Source organism: Molossus molossus, unplaced genomic scaffold (genome assembly GCF_014108415.1).
Source record: "Molossus molossus isolate mMolMol1 unplaced genomic scaffold, mMolMol1.p scaffold_m16_p_16, whole genome shotgun sequence".
NCBI lineage: Eukaryota > Metazoa > Chordata > Mammalia > Chiroptera > Molossidae > Molossus > Molossus molossus.
In genome coordinates this window covers 23,737,907-23,763,193 of record NW_023425351.1, presented here as the reverse complement: position 1 = coordinate 23,763,193, position 25,287 = coordinate 23,737,907, and the positions used below count along the sequence as shown (strand labels likewise).

The following is a 25,287-nucleotide window of genomic DNA, read 5'->3' as shown; positions in this document are numbered from 1 at the left end:
AAATCAGAACCCTCGTGCATGGCTGGTGGGAATGTAAAATGATACAGATGCTGTGAAAAACAGTCTGGAAGTTCCTCAAAATTTAAACATAGAATTACCAGCAATTCCACTCCCAGGTACATAATCAATAAAAATGAAAACCAATGTCTGCACAAAAATTTGTACATGAATGTTCATGACAGCATTATTCACAACAGCCAAAAAGCAGAAACAACTCAAATGTCCATCAACTGATGAATGAATAAATAAAATGTGTAATATCCATACAATGGAATGCTATCTGGCAATAAAAAAAAAGAATGAAATACTGATACGTGCATGAATGAACCATGGAAACATTATGTTAAGTTAAAGAAGCTGGACACTAAAGACTGGATATTATATGATCCCATTTGTAGAAAATGCCCAGACTAGGCAAGTTTATAGGTAGAAAGCAGATTAACATTTGCTTAAGACTGGAGTGTATAGGAAGATTGGCAGATGACCGCTAAGAGGTACAGGATTTATTTTTTGGGTGATAAAATGTTCTAAAATTGTTGTGGTAATGGCAACTGTGAATATACTAAAAACCACTGAATTGTACATTTTTTAAAAATATGTTTTTATTGCCCTGGTGGTTTAGAGCGTTGGCCTGCGGTCCAGAGAGACCCGGGTTCGGTTTCCGCTAAGGGCGTGTACCTCGGTTGCAGTTTGTCCCTGTCCTGGTTGGGTCGTAGCCACTCCATGTGTCCCTTTCACATCGATGTTTCTCTCTCTCTCTTTCCCTCCCACTCTATCTGAACAAAATATCTAAAAAAAATATATATATATATGTTTTTATTGATTTTCTTAGAGAGAGAGGAAGGGAGAGAGATAGAAACATCGATGTGAGAGAAAAATATCCATGGGCTGCCTCCTGCCTGCCCCCTACTGGGGATGGAGCCCACAACCCAGGCATGTGCCCTGTCCAGGAATCGAACCAGGACCTCTCAGTCCATGGGATAATGCTCAATCCACTGAGCCACATTGGCCAGGCTGAATTGTACATTTTAAATGGGTGAATTATGTAGTATATGAATTATAACTCAATAAAATTGTTACCAAAAAATCTATGACTCAATAAATTACATTTGAATTAAGAAAATATTCCAGAACCCTAAGTTAAATATCTTCTTTCTATAACATATTTAAATCTTACCACCTGTCCTAAGTTATAAACATTTGAAAAATTTTAAAGCAATAGCGTAGGTGAAGAAATAAGATCTCCAATTCGCTCACCACAGATGAACACCAGCATTTCCAAAGCCAATGCCAGCAAAAGCGCTTGCCAAGTGCATATTGGACCTTGCTTCGAGATCATCAGGATTTCTGACAGCCCTGTGGGTGATATAAATACCTAACAATAACACATCAGCACTGGTATTTCCTACTGAATAAAGAGCTGCCTTAGGAAAAGATCTGGAGAAAAAGAAATGGTACTTGGTAGGAAGAAAAATTACACAAGTTATTCAAACGACATCTTGTCTTCTAAAGGAAAACTGAGGGTAAACATATTTTCTCATCAATGGTTTCAGTAAAGGCATAATAAATACGCTGTCAGGCTGCTCGTGTGATAAAAGTGCCAGGGGAAGCAGAGCACTGACCCTTGGATTGTGAGAGCTGCTCTAGCAAGTGCCCCGAGACTCATTCTTCTTCTTCATTTGTCAATGACCTTGACTGCAGCTGTGAATGGACTTAGAGTAAACATACACTTAGAATGCACAGGGGCCAGACAGGTTCACTGTTGTGAGTCCTTGTCGCCTGGGGCTACCTGCAGGCTACATGCAGCCCGCCCAGCCATCTTTCTTTCTGTGACATTGCCCCAGTCAGACCCACTGGAGGCCTCTTTTGTTATCTGTGGAAACTGCACGTTATTTTAATATTTATTATTGTGGAAGTGGGATGTTATTGTAGGACAAGCTTTTGCTTGCTCTGTTTGTCCCCAGTGCCACTTCGGAAAAGCAAATTCTCAAAGGCCCCTTTCACATGCAGCTCAGCCTTTCTGCACACACTTCGTGGAAACCCTGCCCTGGGGAGGAAGTCTGAGACTGCCAAGCGAACCACTTCTCACTTGCTTGTTTGCAGTTTCGCCTGGAGTTAAGGGTTCCTGTTATAAAATAAGAGTGCTTTGGCCTTTTTTCCCCTTTCATTTAAAATTGTTGGGTATCTGAGTCTCCAGTGTTCATTCTGTTCCCGGAACAAGATGAAATAGTCGATGATGGAGCTTCAGCCTTTCCTCTGTCCATTTGACCCCCTTACCTCCACTACTGCTCTGTGAAGCCCTCTGCTCTGTCAAAACACACCACTGACAGTTATCTGTATCCTTGTCTACCCAGCCAAATGCTTCTGTGCTCCCCGAGGGTCCCTGCAAGCGCGAAATAGCTCTGTGTCCCTTCCTCCGGCTCTACTACAAATGCACTCTAGTCCTCTCTCCAGGGCAGCTTCCAGCTCAGGGCCAGAAGAGGCACCGTGCTCACATCCAGGCCTAACCTGCCGTGTTCTTTCCCTCCCTTATGTGTAAGTACAAAAGTGAGTCCGACTTTGCAGATGTCTTCATGTCTCAGGGATCAGTTTCCATCTCCAAGTATATATTTGCTCTCCCAGGAGCCTACTATGGCTATGTCAATCATAAATCTTTCATAACCGTTTAGGAAGCCTTTTATATCTCCTGGGACAAACAACTTTGATTCTTATATTTAGCCCATCTGAGTGTGCTCACTGGGTTGATTCTGTGTGCCTTTGCCCAGGGCCTGGATGGGCACAGCCAACATCTGCCTCTGTGATACTCTTGTCTGCTGTTGGTAGCCAGATCTCACAGGACATCTCTTCTCATCCTAGTGTTGGTTTTGAGGCTCAGTGAATAAACTTTGTATCTGCATCCTTCATAAGTTAGGGACTCTTATTTTGTCACCTGCAGTCTTCGCCTTTTCTGACTAAAGGGCCCAGTTTTCATGTCTTCACATGCTTCAACCCCCACCCCCAGTCCCTTTCATCCTCCCAGAAGCTTGCTGGTGCTTCTCTACGTCTACTGACTGACATTTTGAAGAACAGACTTAGGGACATATCAGGATTTACATTTTATGTGAGGGTGGAATGTGTTTTTTCTATTCTCTTTCTATCCCCTGTGGGTGGCATACCTCTTTAGGTACTTAGCGACGATCCGAAGCGCGTGGACTGCCCAAATGTCACTGATTGGGTTGCTGCCCTGGTAGGCTGGCCGAGAGATGGGATTTGAAGGGCAGGGGCTCCGCATGTGGTAGGGAAGGGCAGTGTAAGACTCCAGGGCATGGCTAACAAGAAATATTTAAAATACACAGACTGAAAGCGTGGTCTTCTTCCTCCCCTCCATTAAGATTACAAACTGTCTTGGAAACGTACTCACTCCACTGTGGATATGCTATGTGGCACTGATACCCACACTACATTCCACTAGTCAGCCTCTTGCCCACAACAATTATTGCTTATTACAGAAATTAACACAGTGAAGCTTATATTAACAGCACTATAGTGTTTTTGACCAGTGTGTATGAGATTACATATGGCCCTTTTCTAGTGCAAATAAATCTTTAAATGTTAAATATGTAAGTCATAAAAAAAGCACTGAATCTAAAATATTCCTTCTAAAGTATAATTATCATTTTATACTTTGCATTGATCAACTACCATACTACCCAAGTAGGATCATAATTAACTAGCCTCCTATTAAGAGTACAGTGCAGGGGGTGAGAACACTGACCCTGGGGTCAGTTGTCCAGGGGTAAATTCTAGCATCCGAACTTCCCACTTCAGGCCTTGGGTGAGGGTTAGGGGAGGAAGTCACCTAACCCTGTGATTCTAAGATGGAGATAAATAACATGACATCTTCATGGTGCTGTTGTGAAAACGGAGTTGACATTTGTAAGGTACTTAGCACATTGTAAAACTTATCATTCATCATTATTTATTCTTGTCCTGAAAAAAAAGATCCAATTCTTTTTTCTCAAATGCTCCAAATTCAGGGTTGGCTATTTTAAGCTTCAGAGTGTCTGCCACCTGCTGGCCTGCCACCAATTCTAATTAATCAACTGGTGATGATAAGAATAAACATAAAAACATAACCATCCAGATCAATGATACATTGGGAACACAATATAACATGAACTATATTTTGCATGAATTATAGTTTTCAGTCATAGAATGGAGAATTTCCCCTCTTCTACATTTGAGAAGCAGGTAACATCTTTTGAACAAAACATTAGAACTTTAAAAAAATTAGTTGGTAGACAGGTGCTATAGCTTGGTGGTTCTAAACAGGGACTGTGTGTGCAATGTAAGAATAAGGTGCCCATGAGAGGAGACGGGGTGGCGAGGAGTTCACTGAGGTGCTCCCAATGCATCTTCATTCTGGATCCAAGAGCAGCTCTGTCTCTCAGGGGCAGACTCACCTAGGTGAGGTCACAGAAGCTACGTGTAAAACCTGGAAGCCCCATTATTAATTTACAATGAGAAATGTAACTGCTGAGGGGGACAGACACTGAGTCTTCTAGAGGGCACCTTTTCTCCCTATTGGTAAGTCCCATGGATGCTAATTTATGATTGGAAGGCCCATCAAGTCCTAACAATGGGAATTGTCTTTAAGGTTGAATTCATAAGTGTATCCACTTTCAGAACTGGCCAATGGGCCCCAGGGGCCGATTCCTCAGGCCAGGTGTTCTTTCCCTTGGAAAATCCTTGGAAGGGCAACTACCATCATTCCTTCTTCTTCTTTCTCCCCCTTTGACAGTGAAATCTTTGGGCCTATAAGTCGTTCACTTAAAGGTGACTGCTTTGGTCCATTATATATTTATTATGTAGCTTCTAGTTAGGGAGGGGAATCTTATTTCCCCATTGTTAGGGGACAACTCTTCAAAGTCATGACAACTTTGACCAGGATGGAATTGAACGCATTTTTCTCCAGTGTTTTGGCAGGCAGAGTAATGCAGTGAGAAAGGCAGGCCATAGACTTGGAAAGACCTGGATTTGAATCCTAACTCTGCTGCCTCCTGTTTATGTGAACTTCATTCAACAGCTATTAATTGAGTACCTATGATGTGACAGTTGGTGTGCCAAGTGAGTAAGATGGCCCTATCCTCACCAAGCTCATAGTGCATTGAGGGAGACAGGCATGTGGAGAGAGGGGTGTCTCAGAAGCAATGTACAGGCCCCCATGAAGAATAAGGGACAGAGTGGTCAGATATACTTGAGGGGAGGGTCAGCAAGGCTCCAACAGGAAGAGAACATTCAGTGGAATTGAAAGATGAGTTATTCAAGCAGATAAAGAGCAAGAGCAGAGCACTGGGGACATTCCAGGGCCAAAGGAATTTGACCTTCGGGCAGTAGGTGCGGGAAGCCACTGAAAGACTTGTACAGTGGAGGTGTGTGTATGTGTGTATTGACAGTCATCTTGTATTCTGCAAGCTTGGCAAAGCCACTGTGGAGAACAGACGGAAGGACTACGGTATGGAAGCAGGCGGACTGATGAGGAGACTACTGCAACTGTACAGGCAAGAGCTGGGGTAGGTCTAAACCAAGGCAGGAGCAATGAGGCCTAAGAGGAGGGAGTAGATCTGAGAGAGATTCAGCACCGTAAGGGAGAGAATCTGCTGGCTGGTGTGGGCATGAGAGGAAGGACACGTCCATACTGAGTCCTGCTGCTCACTAAGTTAAGGGAATCAGGAGGAGAAGCCATGGGGCATGTTGGCAGGAGGAAGGGAAGGTTAGTGAAAATTAAGAGAATCATCAGCTTTTCGTTGAAAAAAACTGTACCACCGCGGAAGAAAACCATACTGCCATGCCACAGATTTTAAGATATGTTCTGATTTGAGATGTTAGAACGTCAAAAAACGTGCATGTGAAAAAGGATGAAATAGGGTAGTTTGGGACATGCTGAATTTTTGAAGTGCCCGTGGGACCTCCATGAAGCCGCTGAACGAATGGCCTGGAACTCAGAAGTGAGGTCTGTGGTAGAAGCCACAGATTAGGGAGCCATTGCACACGGAGCTGAGGCCCAGGGAGTTCATGGTATGACTCTGGGCAAGTCACTAAACATCTCAAAGTGAGTTTTCTTTTACACCTGACACAGATCTGTGGTGGTGATGTGTATACAGTGCGGACACTGTGTGTACAAGCCAGCGCAGAGGATGCCAGCTCCCTTCCCTGCCCTCTTCCATGTTGTGCGGCCCGTGGCACTCCTTGCTTAGTGTAGCCACAGAGGCATGCCAGCCCTGACTGCTCCTTTTGTCATGTCCCTGTGGCCGCCACTGTGGCTGGAGTGGTATATCCTGAACAGCAGGTTTGTGGCTCACCCAGGGTGTCACCTACTCACTAACATACTCACTAATAGCATCCTTATTTTCATTTAGGAACAGAGATAATGACAGTCCAAGCTGGGGTTGCTGCAGAGTGCTAATCAATGAATGCTTAGTAAGTGCTTTGCATAAGAAAATACGGTGCTGCCCTGGCCGGTTTTGCTCAGTGGTTACAGCATTGGCCTGTGGTCTAGAGAGACCCAGGTTGGGTTCCCACTACAGGCACGTACCTCGGTTGTGGTTTGTCCCCGGCCCTGGTTGGGTCGTGTGGGTGGCAGCCACTTGATGTGCACCTTTCACGTCGATGTTTTTCTCTCTCTCTCTCTCCCACTCTATCTGAACAAAAAAATGAAAAAATGTCCTCGGGTGAGGATAAAAAAAAAAAAAAGAAAAGAAAATACGGTGCTCTTTCTAGCCGGTGCCAAGCCATGGGAATCCCTTGGGACAACTGCCACATCCTGCTGCCAACACTAAGATTGGCCCTCGCCACACACACCCAGGCCACATGTGGGGTACAGTACTGTGCCTCGAGTCTGGACGTGGCCAACTTCTCCTGGGGCTCAGAGTGTTGTATGTGCTCAACAAGGATTACTGATGTTGTCGACAATGCATCCAACAACAAACTGGTCCGCACCAAGACCCTAGTAAAGAACTACATTGTGCTCATTGACAGCACATTGTACTGACAGCAGTAAGAGTCCCACTAGGTTCTACCTCCCCTGGCCCACAAGAAGGGGGCCAAGCTGACTCTTGAGGAGGAAGAGATTTAAACAAAAAGAGATCAAGGAAAATTTAGAAGAAATATGGCGAAAGGAAAAAGAATGCCACAATCAGCAGTCTTCTAGGCGAGCAGCTGCAGCAGGCAAGCTTCTTGCATGCATCACTCCAAGACCAGGCCAGTGTGGCCGTGCAGATAGCTGAGTGCTGGAGGACAAGAAGCTAAAGTTCTGTCTGAGGAAAATCAAGGCCTGGAAGGCAAATACATCCTCCTCCTTATCTTACCTCATGTAATACAGGTGTTTATTGCTCAAAACAAACAAACAAACAAACAAACAAACAAACAAACATATATATATATATATCTGTCCGTAGACCCAGGTAGTGAAAATGCCTATCCAGGTACCTACCAAAGCACATCGAAGCCACTGTTGGCGACCACCCGGTCAGGCATATGTCGGGTGTGCAGAGGGTCAATCAGTCCCAGTGTGGGTTTGATGGCTCGGGAACCAATGCCTAGGACAGGGATTTTCAATAGAGGCCATTGGTATGCACTTTATTTAAAAACATTAAATAACTTTAGGATAACAAAGCATCCTAATATAGAAACAATATGAGTTAAAAGTCATTCTCATATAGGGAGGCAGCAAGGAGCAGTGGAAAGAGATTGAAGTCAGAAACCTGGGTTTTGCAGTGGAGAGGAAGCTCCTTTCAGTTAGAAGAAGCCAAGTATGTGCATCTCTTCCCAACCACAGCTTATTTACTTATTAAATGCCAGAGAGCTGTTTTGGGTCTTTTTTTAAAATAGTTCATTAATTTTTAGAGAGAGAGGAAGGGAGAGGGAAAGAGAGAAACATCGATGTAATAACACACCACTGATTGGCTGCCTCCTGCATGCCCACCAGGGAACAAACCCACAATGCCATGACCGGGAATTGAACCGGCAACCTCCAGGTTCACGGGAGGATGCCCAACCAACTGAGCCATACCAGCCAGGGCCTGGTTTGGGTCTTTGCTTTGCAACTTACCATGTGTCTTTGGGCAACTGCCTTAGGCTTCCTGGGTTCTCTATGAGATTAGACCATACAATTACAGGGTCCCCATCCCTCACAGAGCTATTATAAGGATCTCATTAGATAACATAATGGAAAAGTCTTTTAAAAATTGTAAGGTAGAATTTAAGTGTTGGTAACTACTATTTCTTAATGTCAAAGGATAATGTAATTTTAAAAAGAACTGTTACTATAAATGTGTCATTGAATGTCAATTTATGATTAAACTGATAAGAACAGATACTACACTTGATCTTAGCCAAAAGGCCGAGAAGTGATGATTGAATGTCAATTTATTCTTCTCTAAAGGCCTTAAAGAAGGATATTGAGCAAGACTCAAGGAGAGGGACATTTCTATCCCCTCAGCTAGAGTCAGAGAAGAAGACGGTAAAAACGACAAAGAAGATGGAAAGCAGAACAGTGGTTACTTGAGAGGGGCTGGAGGGGCTGTTCTGGAGTGATGGGGGGGTTTGGGGGTGGTAGTTACATGTGCGCCTATATTTGTCAAAATCTATTCGAATCAGGCTCTTAAAATGTATGCATTTTATTATATAAAAATTATACCTCAATGAAATTGATTTAAAATGTAAAAAAGTTGTCTAAGAAAGGGAATAACCCTTTATAATTGACATACAGTCAGTAACTTCAGTAGAAAAATAGCCAATCAAGATTCATAGCATTTCAATATACTTTTGTAGGTAATTCTAAAAAAAAAAGTTAGATTCATATTTTCATATGTACTTGGAAAAAGAAAGAAAATGTGTATATGTATATATCCTTCCCTTAACTCCATAACTCCTTGATTGTTAAATAGTAAGATTAAATAAAAGGGACTAGGTTTGAAAGGTAAAAGAGAGAATTTTAAAAAGTTAAAGGCAAAGTTCTTACCAATTTTTACTTTCAAAGGCTCATAGTCAAAAATGGCAACTCCAGTAGTTTCACTCCCAGTTCCTGAAGTAGTTGGGACTTGAACAAAATAATGTTAATGTTAATAAAGCATCTAAAGAAAGGTCACTGGAGATACTTAATTCAGTCTTTGGAAATAAGGAGCACATTTAGAGAAGGAAGCTTTGCTGCCCTCGTTGCCTGTCCGATGTGTATATCTCTAGTAACATGCATATATGTTTCACTCTATGTGTGTATCTGCATTAACATGCATGTACAACAGTATGATGCCTGTGTCAGCATTAACATGTATGTATACTGTCTAGGTCTGTATTAATACGCATGCATGTATGACATGTGTGTGCATTTGAAGTACATGTGTGATACCTGTGTATGTGTTAACATGTATGGGTGTTGTCCATGTCTGTATGAACACACATGCAGGTTTAATGTGTATGTGTGATGTCTGTTTCTATAGTAACAGTGGGGAGCTCTGGGAACCTTGGGCTCCTCTAGCGCCAGAGCTTAAGCAGCTTGCAGCCGGATATTCAAATGCAGGCTGCTGGGCATCTCCAGGAAGAAAACTTGTATTTGCCTCTCTGAAAGATGTCTTTATTCCCTCTTGGCAGCGAGCACAGTAACGCTCTGCCTTTGCTGGGCTCGCGGTTTTGTAATTCTGTCAAGTTTTTAAATTTTACTAATCACCTCTCTGTGTGATGCTGACACAGTGTCACCAGAGGGTTCCATATTCCAGACATCAATTATGCTGCTCCCTGCTGATGGCTCATTCACATCAAAGCAGCTCATCTGCCACCACTCACTCCTATGCCATCACAAGGCCTTCACAGTGGGGGCAGAAGAGGGGAGCAGAGAGAGGACAAGACTTTAAACTGATATTTTTCAGTGACCAGTAAGCGCATTTTAGCTATAAAACTTTAAACAGTTATATGCTAACGGCTATAGAATAACAGGGAAGAAAAGACAGAAAGATGCCAAGGTCAGTGTGAAACAGACAAGCTATTCTGATTGGGATTTGCGGGGCTGTGCCCTGTGCAGCCACAGAGTAGATGTCTCCCAGAGCATGGGCTGTGCTAGCCACATGTCCCAGGGCAGAGACAAAGCCTCAGGTCAGCTGAAGAGCCATTATGTGGAAGAAAGGGTTGAGTCAACACCAGAAAAATAATAGCGAATGTTCCCCTAAACTCCAGTGACTGGCAAAATGGGATAAAACAGAGAGGGGTTTAGAAGACAAACCTACTGTAGAGGAATCTAATAATACATAAATGATGACCTTTCCCCCTCCTTCAGATGACTTCATAGCTTAAATCTGAAAACTTTCCTACCATTGACCCAAATTGTCTCTATTGGTACCACATGAAAATCAGAATTTTGGACATAAACAAATTACTGTTTTGATCTCTAAACAAGGTATTACACTGAAATGAAGAAATCAGAAAGCTTCAGAAACACATACCTTAAAATCCCTGGCTTAAGGCCTTTTGCCAATTGCAAAACAAAGTAACGAACAAACAAACGAACAAACAAACGAACAAACAAACAAACAAACAAACAGTCTTTACCTGCTATCAGAGGCTTCAGAGGCACAGACACAGGCTTTCCCTTCCCAATGGGGACACTGACATAATCTAGGAAATCAGAGTGAGGGCTAGATGCATACAGATTAGCGGCTTTGCAAGTGTCTATGGTGGAGCCACCACCCACAGCCACGTAGGCATCAAAAGCTCCCTTTTTGGCAAACTCAATAGCTTCCATGAAGCTGTGAGAAAAGAAAATAGAAAACCATTATGTCATATTTTCTAGAAATATACTGACATGCCACTAAATAAGTCTTGGGGCAAGGTTTAAGTAACAGTGATATGTGGTGGCTTCCACTTAAGGTAAATAACAACAATAAAAAAATACCTTCTATCAGTTGGTTCCACCCTCACATTATCATAAACCTTAAAGTTTATGCCATTCTTCACTAGGGAATCCAAAGCCATTTGTACAGGAGGGAGCTGAGAGAGGTTCCTATCTGTCATCAAACAAACATTTTTAGCACCCATGTTTTGTAGGTCCTACAAAAACAAAAATAATTTATGTTAGGTTTGACTGCACTATAAATGTTAATAGCCACTGCTGGCTATCTTAACAGTAAACATTTTTAAAAACAAAGAACTCATTTGTCTATTTGCACTTGTTTTAAAAGATAGGTAACCTCTATAGCTGACCCTAGAAATCTTAAATACTTGCCATTCCTACTTCCTTTGTAACTCCTGCTCCATATCTAATATTTGAAACAGCCATCTGGAAAAAAAAAAAAAAAGAGATTTTGGTGATGGGTGTACTAGAGCTTGGCCATTCTATTTATAAAAGCCTGAAATGGTTCCTGATTGCCTAAAGAATAAAGTATACATTCTGTAGCATGGCCTTCCAGGTCACCCCATCTGGCCTCAGACTCATCATAATTCTTTAAGCAAACCTTGGCTGTAGTCACATTAGAATTACTTTATCTTTTCCCAAACATATTATAAACTCTCAGTTGTTCCCTCAGCTTGAAAGGCCTGCCTTTCCTTGTCTCCACAACTAAGTTACCTCTCAAAGTTCTTATTTTCCAGTTTAAAGGTTGTTGACTCCTCATTTATTTTTCATCCCTTCCTTCATTCATCCAACCATTTATCTACCAACTGCCCTTGCATGCATGTATCCATCCATCCATCCATCCATCCATCCATCCATCCATCCTTCCACCCACGCAATGCTACTGAGTGCCTGCTATGTTCCAGGCACTGTACTAGGCTCTGGTTATACAACTCTAACAAGAGAAACAGCTGTACAAAGTTTACGGCTGAGAGAAGAGCTTTTACACTGACTGGATGATGGGTCACTATTGGCCCAAAGACATGTTTTGTTTGGTCCACATTACGTTTAGATTTCTTCTGTTTTGAATTGACTCATAACTCTTAAAATTCAGGATAAAAATATCCAGTGACTGTCTGATCTCTCCTGAATAACAGCAACACGAGGCCTGCATTCCTGTGTGGCAGTAATCACATGGGGCTGAGTGGAGGCTGCACCCTCCAGATGGGCCTGTGCTTTCAATGAACACAGCACTGGCCTCACCCCGCCTGCTCATGGACTAGTTAAGTGTCAGGCCTTTGGAGACATTCAATTTATGAGTCCTGAGCTGGAAGGAGACAAGGATTTAAACTAATAATTCTGTAATTACAGTGTGATATAAAAATTCATCAGAATTAACTGTTCCTTTATTTTTGTATCAAAAGATTACTTGGATCTCTTTAGGGATTGTTATGCTTACAAAACTAAAGAAGATTTAACCTACAATATATATAAACTGGCAAGTTGGTAGAATTGGGAATTTGTCCTACTTTAATGGCTGTACAGAAGACAGTAGTCTAGACATCACTCATGTTATTGGAAGATTTATATTCCATTATCCTAACAAGGTATTTCGCTAAACAGGGCCTGATTAAATAATGAGATTAGGGGACATCAATTAATAGCAGATTTCAAATTAGATAATAATGTATTAGCAACATATTCTAGTTGTATGTTTTTAGGTCATCCATAAAAGAAAGAATGGACTGATTAAGTTTACCTCAAAGGCATAATCTGTTGTTTTTCCAGAGAGTGAAAGCCCAGGAGCTAGAAATGTAAAACTTAGTATCAGAGTAGGCCTCAAAAACAAAGCAAAATATTATTTGATAGTAAACTGAAACTCTAGCAGTGAACATAAGCATCTCACCTGAAACCTTACCTAAAATATATTTTTCAAGTTTCATATCAAATTAAAACTAAAACCTGCATTTTAAGACTGTACCGTGAACTTGATACTGAATGTGTTAAAATAAAGTGCCTTAAAATAGTTTCTCCATTGAAATTAAAATATACTTTTGAAAATATAATGTGTAAATCTTATGGAAAAAAATCTTCTAGACTCTAGAGTTGGGCTATTGTGAAGAGAACAGCCATTAGTAAATGCATTCATTAGAGTCTTGCTTACATTTCTTATAGTAACTGTGACCATTTGTTTCAATTAATATTTTTTCCATGGAGGTTACTTATTGCAGTAAGATATTCCTATTTCTCAAGCTTATAAATATAAAAATTTTAGTTTTCTTTGTGAAATTCAATAAAAAAATTTATAAATGAATACTTCTTTGCAACAGCTGTAGTTAGGGAAAAATGATTTTCTGTCATATTGGAACAAGAGGGCCCCACTATATGAATTTTATCCTTATTTTTTAATCAGTCCTGGTTAGTCATAAATTGAAAAAAAAGAAAAGACACCACAACTAGACAACAATCTACCTTCAGTTTCCTGAGGGCAAGAGTATCCTTAATCAAAATCCAAAGTTCTTTGATCTCTATAGGCCTTAAAAAATAATCTATTAGGCCTGGCCAGTTTGGCTCAGCGGTTGAGCGTCGGCCTGTGGACCAGAGTCCCGGGTTGGGTTCCTGCGAGGGGCAAGTACCACCAAAATAAATAAATAAATAAAATAATAATAATCTATTACTCCCATGACTAAAGTTTAGGAAAAGACATAAATTGGATCCTATTAAACAGTGGATTTAACTTTCCCTAAATAACTACTTTTATTCATCCAACTAGGAAAGTCCTGAATCTTTGTTGAAACTCAATAAGAACTGGAGAAAATCAGCTGAAGAAAAAATTCTGCACATGTTCACGAGGGCCTGAAAGGCTGGGCACGCTTCTGCTTGGCAGATGGCCGTTAGTGAATGGGAGGTCTCTTGGCTTGTCCTGAAGGGTGAGTCACTCCACGGGCAGGCAAAGCACTCACTTTCTTTATCTGTTCCACCCCCAGAGGGCTTCTCTGGGGTTTCTGCTCAGGGTACTGTTTTTCTTTTCATCCCTCGTCTCACTGCTTAGATTGGATCTTTCCTTCTAAGAGGTAAAATTGGTGTTTGCGTCAGTAATTCACATGACATTTTGAGGACGCACTGAAGCTACAATGAATTTCCTGCTGCTCTGTGGACAAATGGAGTTGATAAGGATTAAGACTATTTTTGGGAACTAAAAACTTTTGTCATTATTTTTAATTATTAAGAAATAGCCCTGCCAGTGTGGTTCAGTGGCTGAGTGTTGACCCATGCACCAAGAGGTCTCCATTTGATTCCTGGTCAGGACACATGCCCAGGTTTTGGGCCCGATCCCCAGTGTGGGCATGCAGGAGGCAGCCAATTGATGTTCCTGTTCATCAGTATTTCTATCTCTTCCCCTTCTCCTTCCTCTCTCTCTAAAATAAAAAAAAAGAAAGAAACAGAATGTTATTTAAAAAATTAAAACACACAAGATTTTTCCTTCTAGAAACCACCTTACTCTTTAGCCTCTTTCTTTTTTGAGATATATTAGAACCTTCCAAAGATTTCATCTTGATGAACTAAAACAACCTTAAGATCCTATCCATGGCATCTTTTTTAGCTTTGGCAAATAATTCTATTTAAAATAGAAAAACATTATAAATAGCATTAATATATTTGAGCCAAACACACAATAAGTGGCATACATTTAGCTAACATCTTATAATTAGTACATATCAATTTCAAGTGAAAAGGCAACCATTTTCATCAACCACCCTCTCACATCCCCTGATTTTCTTTTACCCTCTGCCCAAATATATTGGAGTGCCAACTGTGGAAACGAAAACTGTGGCCAGTTTAAAATCACAACATGTATTATTACCTTGGGAGTAAGTATGAGAATGAGTTGGGCACAGGCATCTAGGGAAAAGAAAAAAATAAAAGTAAAGTGAAACTAGAAAACCAAAAGGCAAGAAGTCTTAAAGTAACTCATTCTGCTGTCTGAGTCTTAAGATGTGCTAGCAAAGTAGTAGCTCTTGGCAAACATTGTACATAGAAAGAACCAGAAATCACCATGGACAAAAAGTGGACTCAGAGTCTTTCCAGGGTTGTAAGTTAGTTCTTTCATGAATTTTTCAAACAGTACTTAATAAACCCCTGCGGGAGCCGAGATGAACACTCTGGGACACAAGGAAGTTGAAAGATGGAGTCCCTGGCCTGGGTGAGGTCCCAGCTCTTACCAGGTTAGAAGCTTTGACCAAACTGACCCAAGGGTAACTACTTGCTCACCTCATTCCCCTTTCCCTGTGTTTCCCATTGTCCCAGTGTTTAATTTTCATTCAAACAGGTTCTGGGCCTGTTTCTCTGGCCTCCCTGGGGACCACCTTGAACCCACATCCTGTCTCTGCCAAGCTTCAGGGACCAGCTACCACTCAAAAGGCTCCCTGTGCTCATCCACTCCCTGCCTAAATTACACTCCCTCTACCCTTGCCTGCCGTAGTATCCCTTTCCTGTCCTAGTTCTTGGACAGTCCCTTCTCTGGTTTCATTTTGTCCTGCTCACTATGAGCATGGCTGAGAAAGGGTTTTGTTTCTATTTATTGCCTAGGGGACCTTGTCATAGGGAGATCCCTTATAGATACATGAGTGTATAACACTCCCCCCCATTCAAATGTGGAATGAAAACATCTGAGGGGTAAGAAGGAGAGAGAAGGAAAAGGGTTGTTGAACTCAGTGGTAGTCAAGATCTCAAAACCTGAGAATTTCGAAGTCAAAACCTCCTGAGAAGCGAGTGTGAGCACTACGTGAGTCAAGGCTGCCATCTCGTGGGCGCTGCTGAGCATGCCAAGTGCGAAGGGTTCTCAAGAGCATCCCAGCCGGTCTGATCTAGCCACAGACTCCTGAAGGAGAAATGAAAGTAGGCAAGGCCAAGGTGGGCTTTACGCCCTCCAAGGACAAGAAAAGAGAGGCAAAGGGAAGGGGGAAAAATCAAACTCAAAGTTTTCTAATGCCCAGGATTGTTGGAATACATGTTTCCTTCCCGACCCCCACCTGCCTTCTCTTTTTATTTATATTTTTCAGGCTCTGAGGCTACCTCAGTTCATTATTTCTATTTTTTATTTGTGCTTTGAATCCCATCCCCTCTTGCCTTCTCGGGACCTCCATCTGTCCTGTATTTCCTAGTCTTCCCCCTCATTTGATCCTTGTTATATCATGTTTAAGAGTTTCATGCTTAGAACTTAACCAAGTCTTGTCCCATCCTCTAGCTCAGTCTCTGGTTCTCCACACCTGATCTACATCTGCTGAAATCTGGCTGCTGTCTTCACAAGTCCCAGCTTTCCTGCTGTATCCTCTCTTCTCAGACCTCCTTGCTTTCATAGCATTGAATACTATGGGCCATCCCTCCCTGGGTGGCTGAAATGCTCTTCCTGGCTGCTCACCACAAATTATTCTCCCTCTGGCTTCTTTTCCATTCTGCCAATTACTTAAATGTTGGCTTCTATTCAGGGCTCACCCCTCACCCTTTATAGTCAACTACACATCAAGGGCCCAAATATTTCTCTACCCAAATCCATCCACTGCTGTGGGGCCCTCTGCCACTCTCTGGTTCTGGTGTCATCTCTCTGGATTACTATGTTGCTCCTAACAGGCTTCTCTTTGCTCCACCTTTGCCATACTATGGTCAGGGGCATATTTCCAATGATGTCATTCTCCTGTTAAAAGTACTTTGATGACTTGTCAATGCTCTTAGGATGCTGCCCCCACCTCTCGCCTTCCCTTTAGCTGACTATATCTTCTCTCTCCTATTTCTCTCCTTCTATTCTCTCTGGAACCTCCTCCAATAAATGGGCCTTTGCCCCATGACTCCACTGACAAGGTCACTAATGCCCTCACCTTGCTCATACACCAGACTCCACTGACAAGGTCACTAATGCCCTCACCTTGCTCATACACCACTCACTTCTCAGTTCAGTCCTCATCTTACCTGACCCGTCAACAGCATCCTCCAGTTCATTCCCGCCTCCCTGGAAACACTTCCTTCCCTTGGCTTACAGGACACCATTTTCCAGTTTTCTTTCTACTATATTGGCTGCTTGCTACTGGCCTAATATTTTTCACGCTCTTGGGTCTGAATGCTGGAGGGTCCTAAGGTTCAGCCTGTGGACCCTTCTCTTTTCTTTCCACACTTACTCCTGAGTGATCTTACCTGGTCTCATGGCCTTGAATACCTTCTATGCTGATGACTTCCTCATTATCTTCTGGTTTAGACCTCTCATCTGAACTCCATTCAACTGCACTTGAATGGCTTTTATTTATTTATTTATTTTTATTTATTTTTATCCTCACCCGAGGACATTTTTCCATTTTTTGTTCAGGTAGAGTGGGAGGGACAGAGAGGAACAGAGAGAGAGAGAGAGAGAAACATCGATGTGAAAGGAACACATCGAGTGGCTGCCACCCGCACAACCGACCAGGGCCGGGGACAAACTGCAACCGAGGTACGCGCCCTTAACGGGAACCGAACCCGGGTCTCTCAGGACCGCAGGCCGACGCTCTAACTGCTGAGCCAAACCGGCCAGGGCTTGAATGTCTTTTAGACATCTCACCATTTTCCTGCCTAAGATTTAGCTCCTGTTCTTCCCTCAAAGCCTCCTTCCCAATCTTAGTTTAATGGCAACTTTACCTTTGCAGTTGTTCAGGTAAAACAATCTTGGGGTCATCCCTGACCCCACCTGGCCCCCAATATTTCTGACCTTATCTCCCCCCTCATGCACTCTGCTCCAGTCACCATTTTCTGACACCACACCAGATATGCTCCACCTCCAGGTACTTTCCCAGAGAGCCACATGGTTTACTCCTTCCCTCCACCGGTCTTTCTGCAAGTTAATTCGCAGTGAGTGTGATCAGCTGAGCCTGTGAAGATATACGGGATCCGAATCCCTGGAACCTATGAATGCTACTTTATAAAGCATATCTACTGGTGTGATTAAATTAAGGATTCTGAGATGGAAAGATTATTCTTGATTATCTGACTGGGCCCTATATGTAATCACAAGCATCTTTATAGAAGAACCAGAGGGAGATTTGATACAGAAGGCAATGTGTGTCCTGGCTGGTATGGCTCAGTTGGTTGAGTGTTATCCCATAGCACTGAAAGGCTGTTGGTTTGCTTTCTAGTCAGGGCACATACCCAGGTTTTGGGCTTGATCCCCATACAGTAGCAGTATGGGAAGCAACTTATTGATGTGTTTCTCTCTCTCTCCCTTTCTCTCTAAAATCAACAAAAAGCATATTAAAAAAAAAAAAAAAAAAAAGAAGCAAGCAATGTAACCACTGGAGTAAGATGTTACATTGCTGGCTGTGAGGATGGAGGAAGGGGCCACAAGCAGAGGAATGTAAGGAGTGTGGCCCTAGAAACTCAAGAGTTAGACAATGGATTCTCCCCTAGAGCCTCTGAATGGGAGCGTGGCCTTCATTTTGGCTCAGTAAAACTGATTGTAGATTTCACAAACCCTAGAATTATAAGAGAATAAATGTGTGTTGTTTTAAGCCACCAAATTCATGATAATGTGTTACAGCAGTGATAGAAACTAATAGTGAGGCCTTCTCTGACCATCTTCGCTAAAATTGCATCCCCTCCTCCAACAACCAATTCCCCTTTATCTTGCTCATCAACATCTAATGTATTCTAAACTTACTACTTTATTGTCTGTTCCACCTGCCCCATGCACACACTTAACCAGGGATGTCAGGCTGTTTTGTTCCCTGCTGAACGGCAAGGATGAGAACACTGTGAATCTGCACTGAATGTGACTTCTTTCCCTCCCAGGCTTTCTCCCTTCTCTTTGGCCATGACTCCAATCTTTTAATGCTGGTTCCTTTTCCTCCATTCAAAGTACAAATCATTTGCAAATACAGATGCCTAAGGAGGCCAGCAAGTAGTGTGAATGAGAGGCCAGGGCAGCTGGCTGTCGAAGCAGCTGCTGTGTAGAGTGAATGGCCGGCTGTGCTGGGTTTCTCAGGAAGCTGGAGAGCACCCCCTGTCCAAAGGAGGTGGCCACCACTCCACCTCAGTCCAGCAGACTTCCCCCAGATGTGGGGCTCATCATGCCATTTCCCAATTTTCCAAAATTTTATTTGAAATCTCCCACTTTGAAATGCTTACCCTATTAAAGAAAATGAACATGTATAGAACAAAACACCTTTTTGCTGCCCCTGCTATAACAGTGCTGCTCCCCAGGACTTCATTCTCTGCCCTTTTCTTCTATGCTTACAGTTTGCCAAGGCCTTTGCTTCCACACTCATGGATGAGTTCTCAACTTGCTCCTGAACTCCAGAACAATATATTCAATTCCCTTCTGGGGGTCTTCATCTGGATGTACTACCTGAGGCATGTCCAATTCAAAATCCTCCAGACTTAAGTCTTCATCTTCCCTCTTATAGTTCCTATCTTGGTAAATGGCCCCTCTGTTGACCTGATGCCCAGCCAGAAACCTCAATTTCTCCTTGTCTCACTAAAGATATACAAAATCTTCCTGATTCTAACCAACTTCTCAATATTTCTCATATCTACCCCTTTTACCTCTTTTCCTCTCCTCTGTGTCTGAAGCCGTCACCTTGTAGCTGGAACACTACGATTACCTTTGTGTCTTCTCCACTTTACATTGCTACCAGAATGCGCTAACATAATTCTAATTATGCCACACTCCTTTGTCATGCAACCATTTAAAAAACATGTTCTATATGACACTGGTTCCAAGGAATAGGAATGGTGTTGCTTGATAAAAAGTTCTAGGATGACACAGGTTTATAATAATTTAAATACAGCTAACCATTTTTCACCCCTGTAGGACTTCTCAGAGCTCTTGGTGTGCTAAAGTACATCCCAACTCTCCAAGAGAGCTATGAAGCAGTGAGCAGTTTCCCAAATCTATGGCCACGCAATTCTTTTTTCATGGGAATTTCAAGGTATTTGTGTTTCACAGTGAGAATTATTGCTTCCATAACTTTATGATATCCACATGACACAATTCAAACACCTTAACATAGGATAAGAACAAGGACTGTGAAGTTAGACTATTGAATTCATATTATGGCTGTGCCATTTGCTTAGTTGTGTGACACTGGACAAATTATTTTTCTCCATGCCTTTATTTCTTTACCTGTAAATGAGGATATGATACAGTGTTGCATAGGGTTGTTGTAAGGATTAGAGTTACTATTAATAGTATGTGTAAAGTCTGTAGGACAGTGCCTGGTACACATAGTAAATGCCCAGTAAATTCTATTTTCTATTCATGGTCTTTCACCAGCTGTCTTCTCCATCCTCACGTCCTCTTATGAAGCGAGGTTCAGACTTTCTACATCTCTTGCCTCTTGTGCTGCTCTTCCTTTTGCCTGAAATTCCTTTCTAGTTCCTCCTTCCCCTTATTTATCTCCATCCGTTTGCTTGATTTTTTTCATGTTTTCCCTGGCACACAGTTATTGTACTTGCACATTCAACAATTATTTTATCAGGCAGCCACTATGTACTCAGCATTTCCTTCTTAATGGAGGGGGAGTCAGACATGCCATAACATGTAGCACTCTGACATCCTGCACATGCCACGGAGTGAAGCTCCCGATTTCTTCTACACCCTCTGTCCGCTGTATTCCGTACGGGCCCATTTTACAAACCCTGTACCTGCATCCAATATCCTTGTAGTCCTTATTTAAACTGCTCCAGAGTCTTTCACCTTTGAATCCCCAGCTCCTAGAACAGTTTTTGGCACATAACATGCACCCAGTATAAATACAATGATTGCAGACATGAATGTCTTGGTCACTGTGCCAAACCCTCCACTGGCTGCCACTGGGACCTGGCACTGTGCTCTCTGGGCCTTAGTTTCCTTAACCGTACGTAGAACAGGGTAAGGCCTGCCTCACCGCGCGGAGCGTGGTTGCACGGCACCCTCTGTGACAACGCTGTCCCGCCCGGCGCAAAGGGGCACGCACTACGGTGGCCCCTTCCCCAAGTTCTTGAAAGTAACCTCAGGAAGGATTCGCTGGGCACGGACTGGTCACATTCAGGCGCGGGGCGTGGGCACAGCTGCACCCTCGGGTCCCCTGTCCGCCCCTGGGCCCCGCACTCACGCTGCGCGCTGCAGTTGCCTCAGTAAGTGCGCTACTCGGGCGCGGGCGGCGGCGGCCATGGCTGCACAGTCGTCTCCGCGGCCCCGCCCCTCGCCCCGACCAATCACTGCCGCGCCCTCCTCTTCCCGCCCACTCGGCCGCGACTGCCCACCCGCATCGCTAGGTCGACCCCTGCGTTATCCTTGGGGGCGGGGTGGTGGGGTGTGTGTGTGTAACACTGTGTGTGTGTGTGTGTGTGTGTGCGCGCGCAAGGCCACTTTGCCAGCAGTCAAAACCTCACGTGCTCCCGCTGCAGTCTATCTACTTTGAAATTGCCGTAAAGGTAACTGCTCCGTAGGGTCTTCGATATTTAAGTCTCTCTACTATATAAGACCCACTATTTCACACACGGGGAAAAGGAAAAAACAAGGGCATTCTTTCCCCCACCAGTTTCTTTAAAATGCTATTCTGACAAAGTTTTCTTTTCGGAAAAATTATTAAGACACTCCATTTAAATTGTTTTAATAAATAAGAACCTTGCAGAATGCCCATGGGTCCCTTTTTACAGGGCCTGTTTGTGTTCAACTGCTAAATCAAGAGTCTTAAAACAAAAACAATATCCAAACAAAACAATAGGACACCCCCAGCCAAGTTGAGATTTTTAAAAGGTTAAATGCTCTCTGAATGGCTTGGCTTTTGATGAAGTCTTCAGGATTCCATTAAATGATTTCATCAGTAGTTACAATTTTCCATGATCAGACTATACTGTCTGGGAGGCACCGCAGCCCCATGTGCACTATTGTCCAAGTGAAGAAGTTGATCAATAATCAATTTGGCAATGTTCAATTTTTAAATAAGAAAATATCCTAAGTAATGGTTGAACACGTGTCTTAAGTAACCTGTATGAAATCCGAATATTTTCTTTCATAGCAATTTATTTTTTGGTGATCCTCACCCAAGGATATTTTTTAGATAGAGAAGGGGTGGAGGGGGAAAGAGGGAGAGAGGCACATTGATTGGTTGCCTCCTGCAAGACCCCATCTAGGGTCAGGCCAGGGACTGAACCTGTAACCCAGCTACAAGCCCTTGACTGGAAATTGAATCCATAACTCTCTGGTTCGCAGGCCTAGACACTCTAGCTGCTGAGCTAAACTGGCCAGGGCTCATGGCAATTTCTAAAAGTAATCTTTTAAAAATGAGACAACAATGAACAAATGAATCTTCAGTTTTAATTTCCTATCAATTGTCAGACCAATCAGCAGACTAGAGTGATTTACAGCCCTGTAATAGCAGCAAAAAAGACCCCCTGAATTTGAGATCTACTATAAATCCTTTTTAGGAGATACTTACTATTTATTTATTTATTTATACCCTCACCTGGACTTTTTTTTTTTTTTTTTGCATTTATCTTCAGATAGAGCAGGAGGGAGAGAGGGAGGAGAAACATTGATGTGAGAGAGACACATCAACTGGTTGCCACCCACAAGAACCCAATGGGGGCCGGGACAAACTGCAACAGAGGTACTGCCCTTACTGGGAACCAAACCCAGGTCTCTGGTCCATGCTCTAACCACTTAACAACCCGGCCAGGGCATTTTTTATTTATTTTAAAAAATTTATCTTTACTGTTGAAAGTATTACAAATGTCCCTCCTTTTTTCTTCCATTAACACTCTCTTAACACTCTCCTCTCTGCTCCTGCAGATATTTATTTTTACAAAGATGAGTTAGGAAGAGAGAGCCAGAATGGCAATAAAAATTTCACCACCTACATAGACCAGCTCAGATCAATCTGACAAATATAATGTTCCAGTTAAGAATTCTGTAGTTTTTCTAGCTTCCCCAAACAGACCCTACTTGAAACTTTAAAAAGATCGGGGACTTAAATGTTGAGAAAGATTTAAGTATTTTCTAGATTAATGATTATAACCATTAGTTAAGCCCAAATGTATCTTTTACAGCAAACAATCCTTTCAGTGTTGAAAAGCAGGAAATCTTTTTTTAGCAGGAAATCTTTTTTTAGAAAAACTAGTTATACTACACCTTCAATATTTGAAATTTCCTTTTTTATAGTGGTGTTGCTGAAATCGTCCCAGTTTAGCTACTTTGTGGTTATTTTTTTGGAAAGTAAATGAAAATAACATGTACCAGGTATCCAGGTCACCGGCTTTACTTACGATTTCTACCAACAGACAGTTATAATAGCAACATTAGATAGACACACTTTTATTAAATAACTTCACAACAAACTTAAATGTAATCTTTCTGTATGCCCTCACCTGCTTTGATAAATACACAAGCTTGTTGTAAAAATAACGCTGAAATCAACTTACTTCAAAAGTCTCAAATATAAACTCTCCCTCCCACCATATTCAAAATTAAAACAAAAAAAAGATGGCTGTTTCATTTCCAGTTTTAACCAAATTCTTCCCTTAATTTTTATGTCCTCAGTACATCCTTTAAATCTCCAGCCAAAAACCTGGTTATTAGAAAAAACATAAATTTGTCAAGTTCAATATTTACATAGTATCTTGGGAAGGCAATCCTGCCCCTCCAAACTCAAACTCAATGAAGGCAGTGGCCACCTTCATCTGCATCCCTCTACAGGACTTAGACTTTAAATTAACGTTTAGAATAGTTCTTGGTTTACAGGCAGGTGGGTCAGAGAATGAACTTTACTTCCTCCTCTTTCCTCCTTGGTGCTGCCCTCCTTTCCTTTTGCCACCCAAGCCAGGAGGCCCGGAATTCATCTTGCCTCTCAAGCCTCCTTTCTTCTTCCCCCCCTGACTGGGAGGATCCCCTTTCCTCTTGCCCCCAGGACCCTGCCGGCCCCCCTTTCTCTTGCCCTTTTGGCTCATTTTCCTCCTCTTGGCCGCCTCCTCCTGGTCATCCTCCCTCATCTGCTTATTGGTGGCCCTCGTCACGTCCAACTGAGGCTTTTTGCTGTTCATGACTCGCAGCATCTCCAACTGGCTCTTTTTCTCCGCTGCAAAGTCTCCGAAAAGCGGTTGAAACTTCCTCTTCTTGCCGGAGCCCCGGGACGCCTTCTCCTTGGGCAGGCGCTCCTGGAAGCGTCCCACAGACGCAGTGGAGACTTTGGCCACTTGCAAGGCGCGGCCCAGCTCCTCCTTACTCTGGTGTCCTGTAGGGTGCATACCAGCCGAGCTGGGCAGCTGCATCTTATGCGCGCGGGCTAAGTTACGCAGCCGGTTCAGTTCGTTCTTGGCCATTCGTTCCTTCTTAGCCTGAATCCGCTTGGCGAACTGGTCCTCCAAGGGGTCCGCACTGCTGGGCACCTCGATCAGCCACTCCTTCGTGTCGTCGCGGGCGCGCTGGTAGCCCCAGCGGCGCCGCCACTGGCCGCTCACGTCGTCCCACACCAGATTGGTCTTCTTTTTGGGACGGATGCCCTTGAGGCGCGCGAACTGCTGCCAACGCGTAAGCGGCCGCGGCCGGGGCACCGGCTTCTCCCGCGGCAAGCGAGTGGTGGGCTCCGGTAGCTGCGCCACCAGCGCCTCCTCCACGCGCTCCGTGGGCAACTGCCACAGCTGGTTAATGAGCAGCTGCGTGTTGTCCCGCGCCAAGGCCCTCAGTTCGGCCTCCAGCGTGGGTTCCCCGCGCCGCAGGCCCGTGGGGGGATTCCGGTCCAAGGCCAGCAGGTTACCCAGGTCGAACTCCAGCTCCAGCTCCTTGTGCACCGTGATGCGCTGCAGCTTCTCCGCTTCGTCCCGCTCCGCCTTTGCCAGCAGCTCGTCCACGCTCTGGCCCTCCATGGTTCCGGCTCGGCTCACGAGCTCGGGGAACACAGTTCAAATCGTTTCTCTGCCAGCGCCGGCTCTAGCCCGGGCAATACAACCACGTGCGAGCACCCAGACACTCGCCCCGGAAAAGAAAGCCTCACTTCCGGAGCGACCGGAACTGGCTCATAATTCGGGCGACCGGAGAAGAGGCCGGCAGAGGGCGGTATTGGAGAGCAGATGAGATTGGAAGCAGCCCCTTCGGCTGGAGCCCGGGAGACGGAGCTGGCGCGAGGGGCCCGGACTACAAATTCCGGGGTGGAACTGGGACTGCGGCTCCCAGGAGGCTGCGGGGCAGGCGGGCGGTGCAACTTTCCCGGGCCGCGGGGATCCCGAGCGACTGTCACAATTTCAGTGAAAATATGTTCTCGAGATGTTTAGCCAGTCAGCCCTGTTCGGGACTGGGAAGATTACATTTCACCAGAACCCTGACCCGTTCGTGGGGGTTCCCGGGTGTGGGCGGAGGACCTTTCCAGGCACCCGAAGCTAAGGGTAGGCTCGGTTTGCTGACGGACCGCCCTGGGCTCTGGGCTACCTGC

General features: G+C 43.7%; 2 protein-coding genes and 1 pseudogene across 5 annotated transcripts in view; all 3 read right to left on the bottom strand.

Moving 5' to 3' along the window:
• The window catches only part of ADHFE1 (alcohol dehydrogenase iron containing 1), a 42,521-nt gene extending 21,489 nt beyond the window's left edge, over positions 1 to 21,032 (bottom strand). Inside the window, exons 1-10 of one of the 4 annotated variants that reach the window (XM_036263998.1) lie at positions 20,974 to 21,032; positions 14,724 to 14,761; positions 12,618 to 12,664; positions 11,252 to 11,305; positions 10,922 to 11,076; positions 10,579 to 10,775; positions 9,002 to 9,079; positions 7,472 to 7,577; positions 3,156 to 3,308; positions 1,258 to 1,356 (exon numbers count right to left, since the gene is read on the bottom strand). In XM_036263998.1, coding sequence (XP_036119891.1) covers positions 1,258 to 1,356; positions 3,156 to 3,308; positions 7,472 to 7,577; positions 9,002 to 9,079; positions 10,579 to 10,775; positions 10,922 to 11,076; positions 11,252 to 11,305; positions 12,618 to 12,664; positions 14,724 to 14,761; positions 20,974 to 21,032 — 986 coding nt within the window. Of the gene's footprint in view, positions 1 to 1,257; positions 1,357 to 3,155; positions 3,309 to 7,471; positions 7,578 to 9,001; positions 9,080 to 10,578; positions 10,776 to 10,921; positions 11,077 to 11,251; positions 11,306 to 12,617; positions 12,665 to 13,330; positions 13,372 to 13,821; positions 14,017 to 14,723; positions 14,762 to 20,766; positions 20,792 to 20,973 lie in introns of those variants that run through there. The other 3 variants (XM_036264000.1, XM_036263999.1, XM_036264001.1) reach the window with 3 other exon arrangements.
• LOC118631931 lies at positions 8,272 to 8,392 on the bottom strand (annotated as a pseudogene).
• A 2,110-nt stretch (positions 21,033 to 23,142) lies between the features above and the next one.
• RRS1 (ribosome biogenesis regulator 1 homolog) lies at positions 23,143 to 24,823 on the bottom strand. The gene has a single exon (XM_036264143.1). The coding sequence runs from the start codon at positions 24,722 to 24,724 to the stop codon at positions 23,627 to 23,629; it is 1,098 nt and encodes a 365-aa protein (XP_036120036.1). The 5' UTR covers positions 24,725 to 24,823; the 3' UTR covers positions 23,143 to 23,626.
• Positions 24,824 to 25,287: the final 464 nt, after the last annotated feature.

Bases quoted from the DNA above. Each gene is read 5' to 3' on its own strand.
- RRS1 (XM_036264143.1), bottom strand. From the start codon at position 24,724: ATGGAGGGCCAGAGCGTGGACGAGCTGCTGGCAAAGGCGGAGCGGGAC.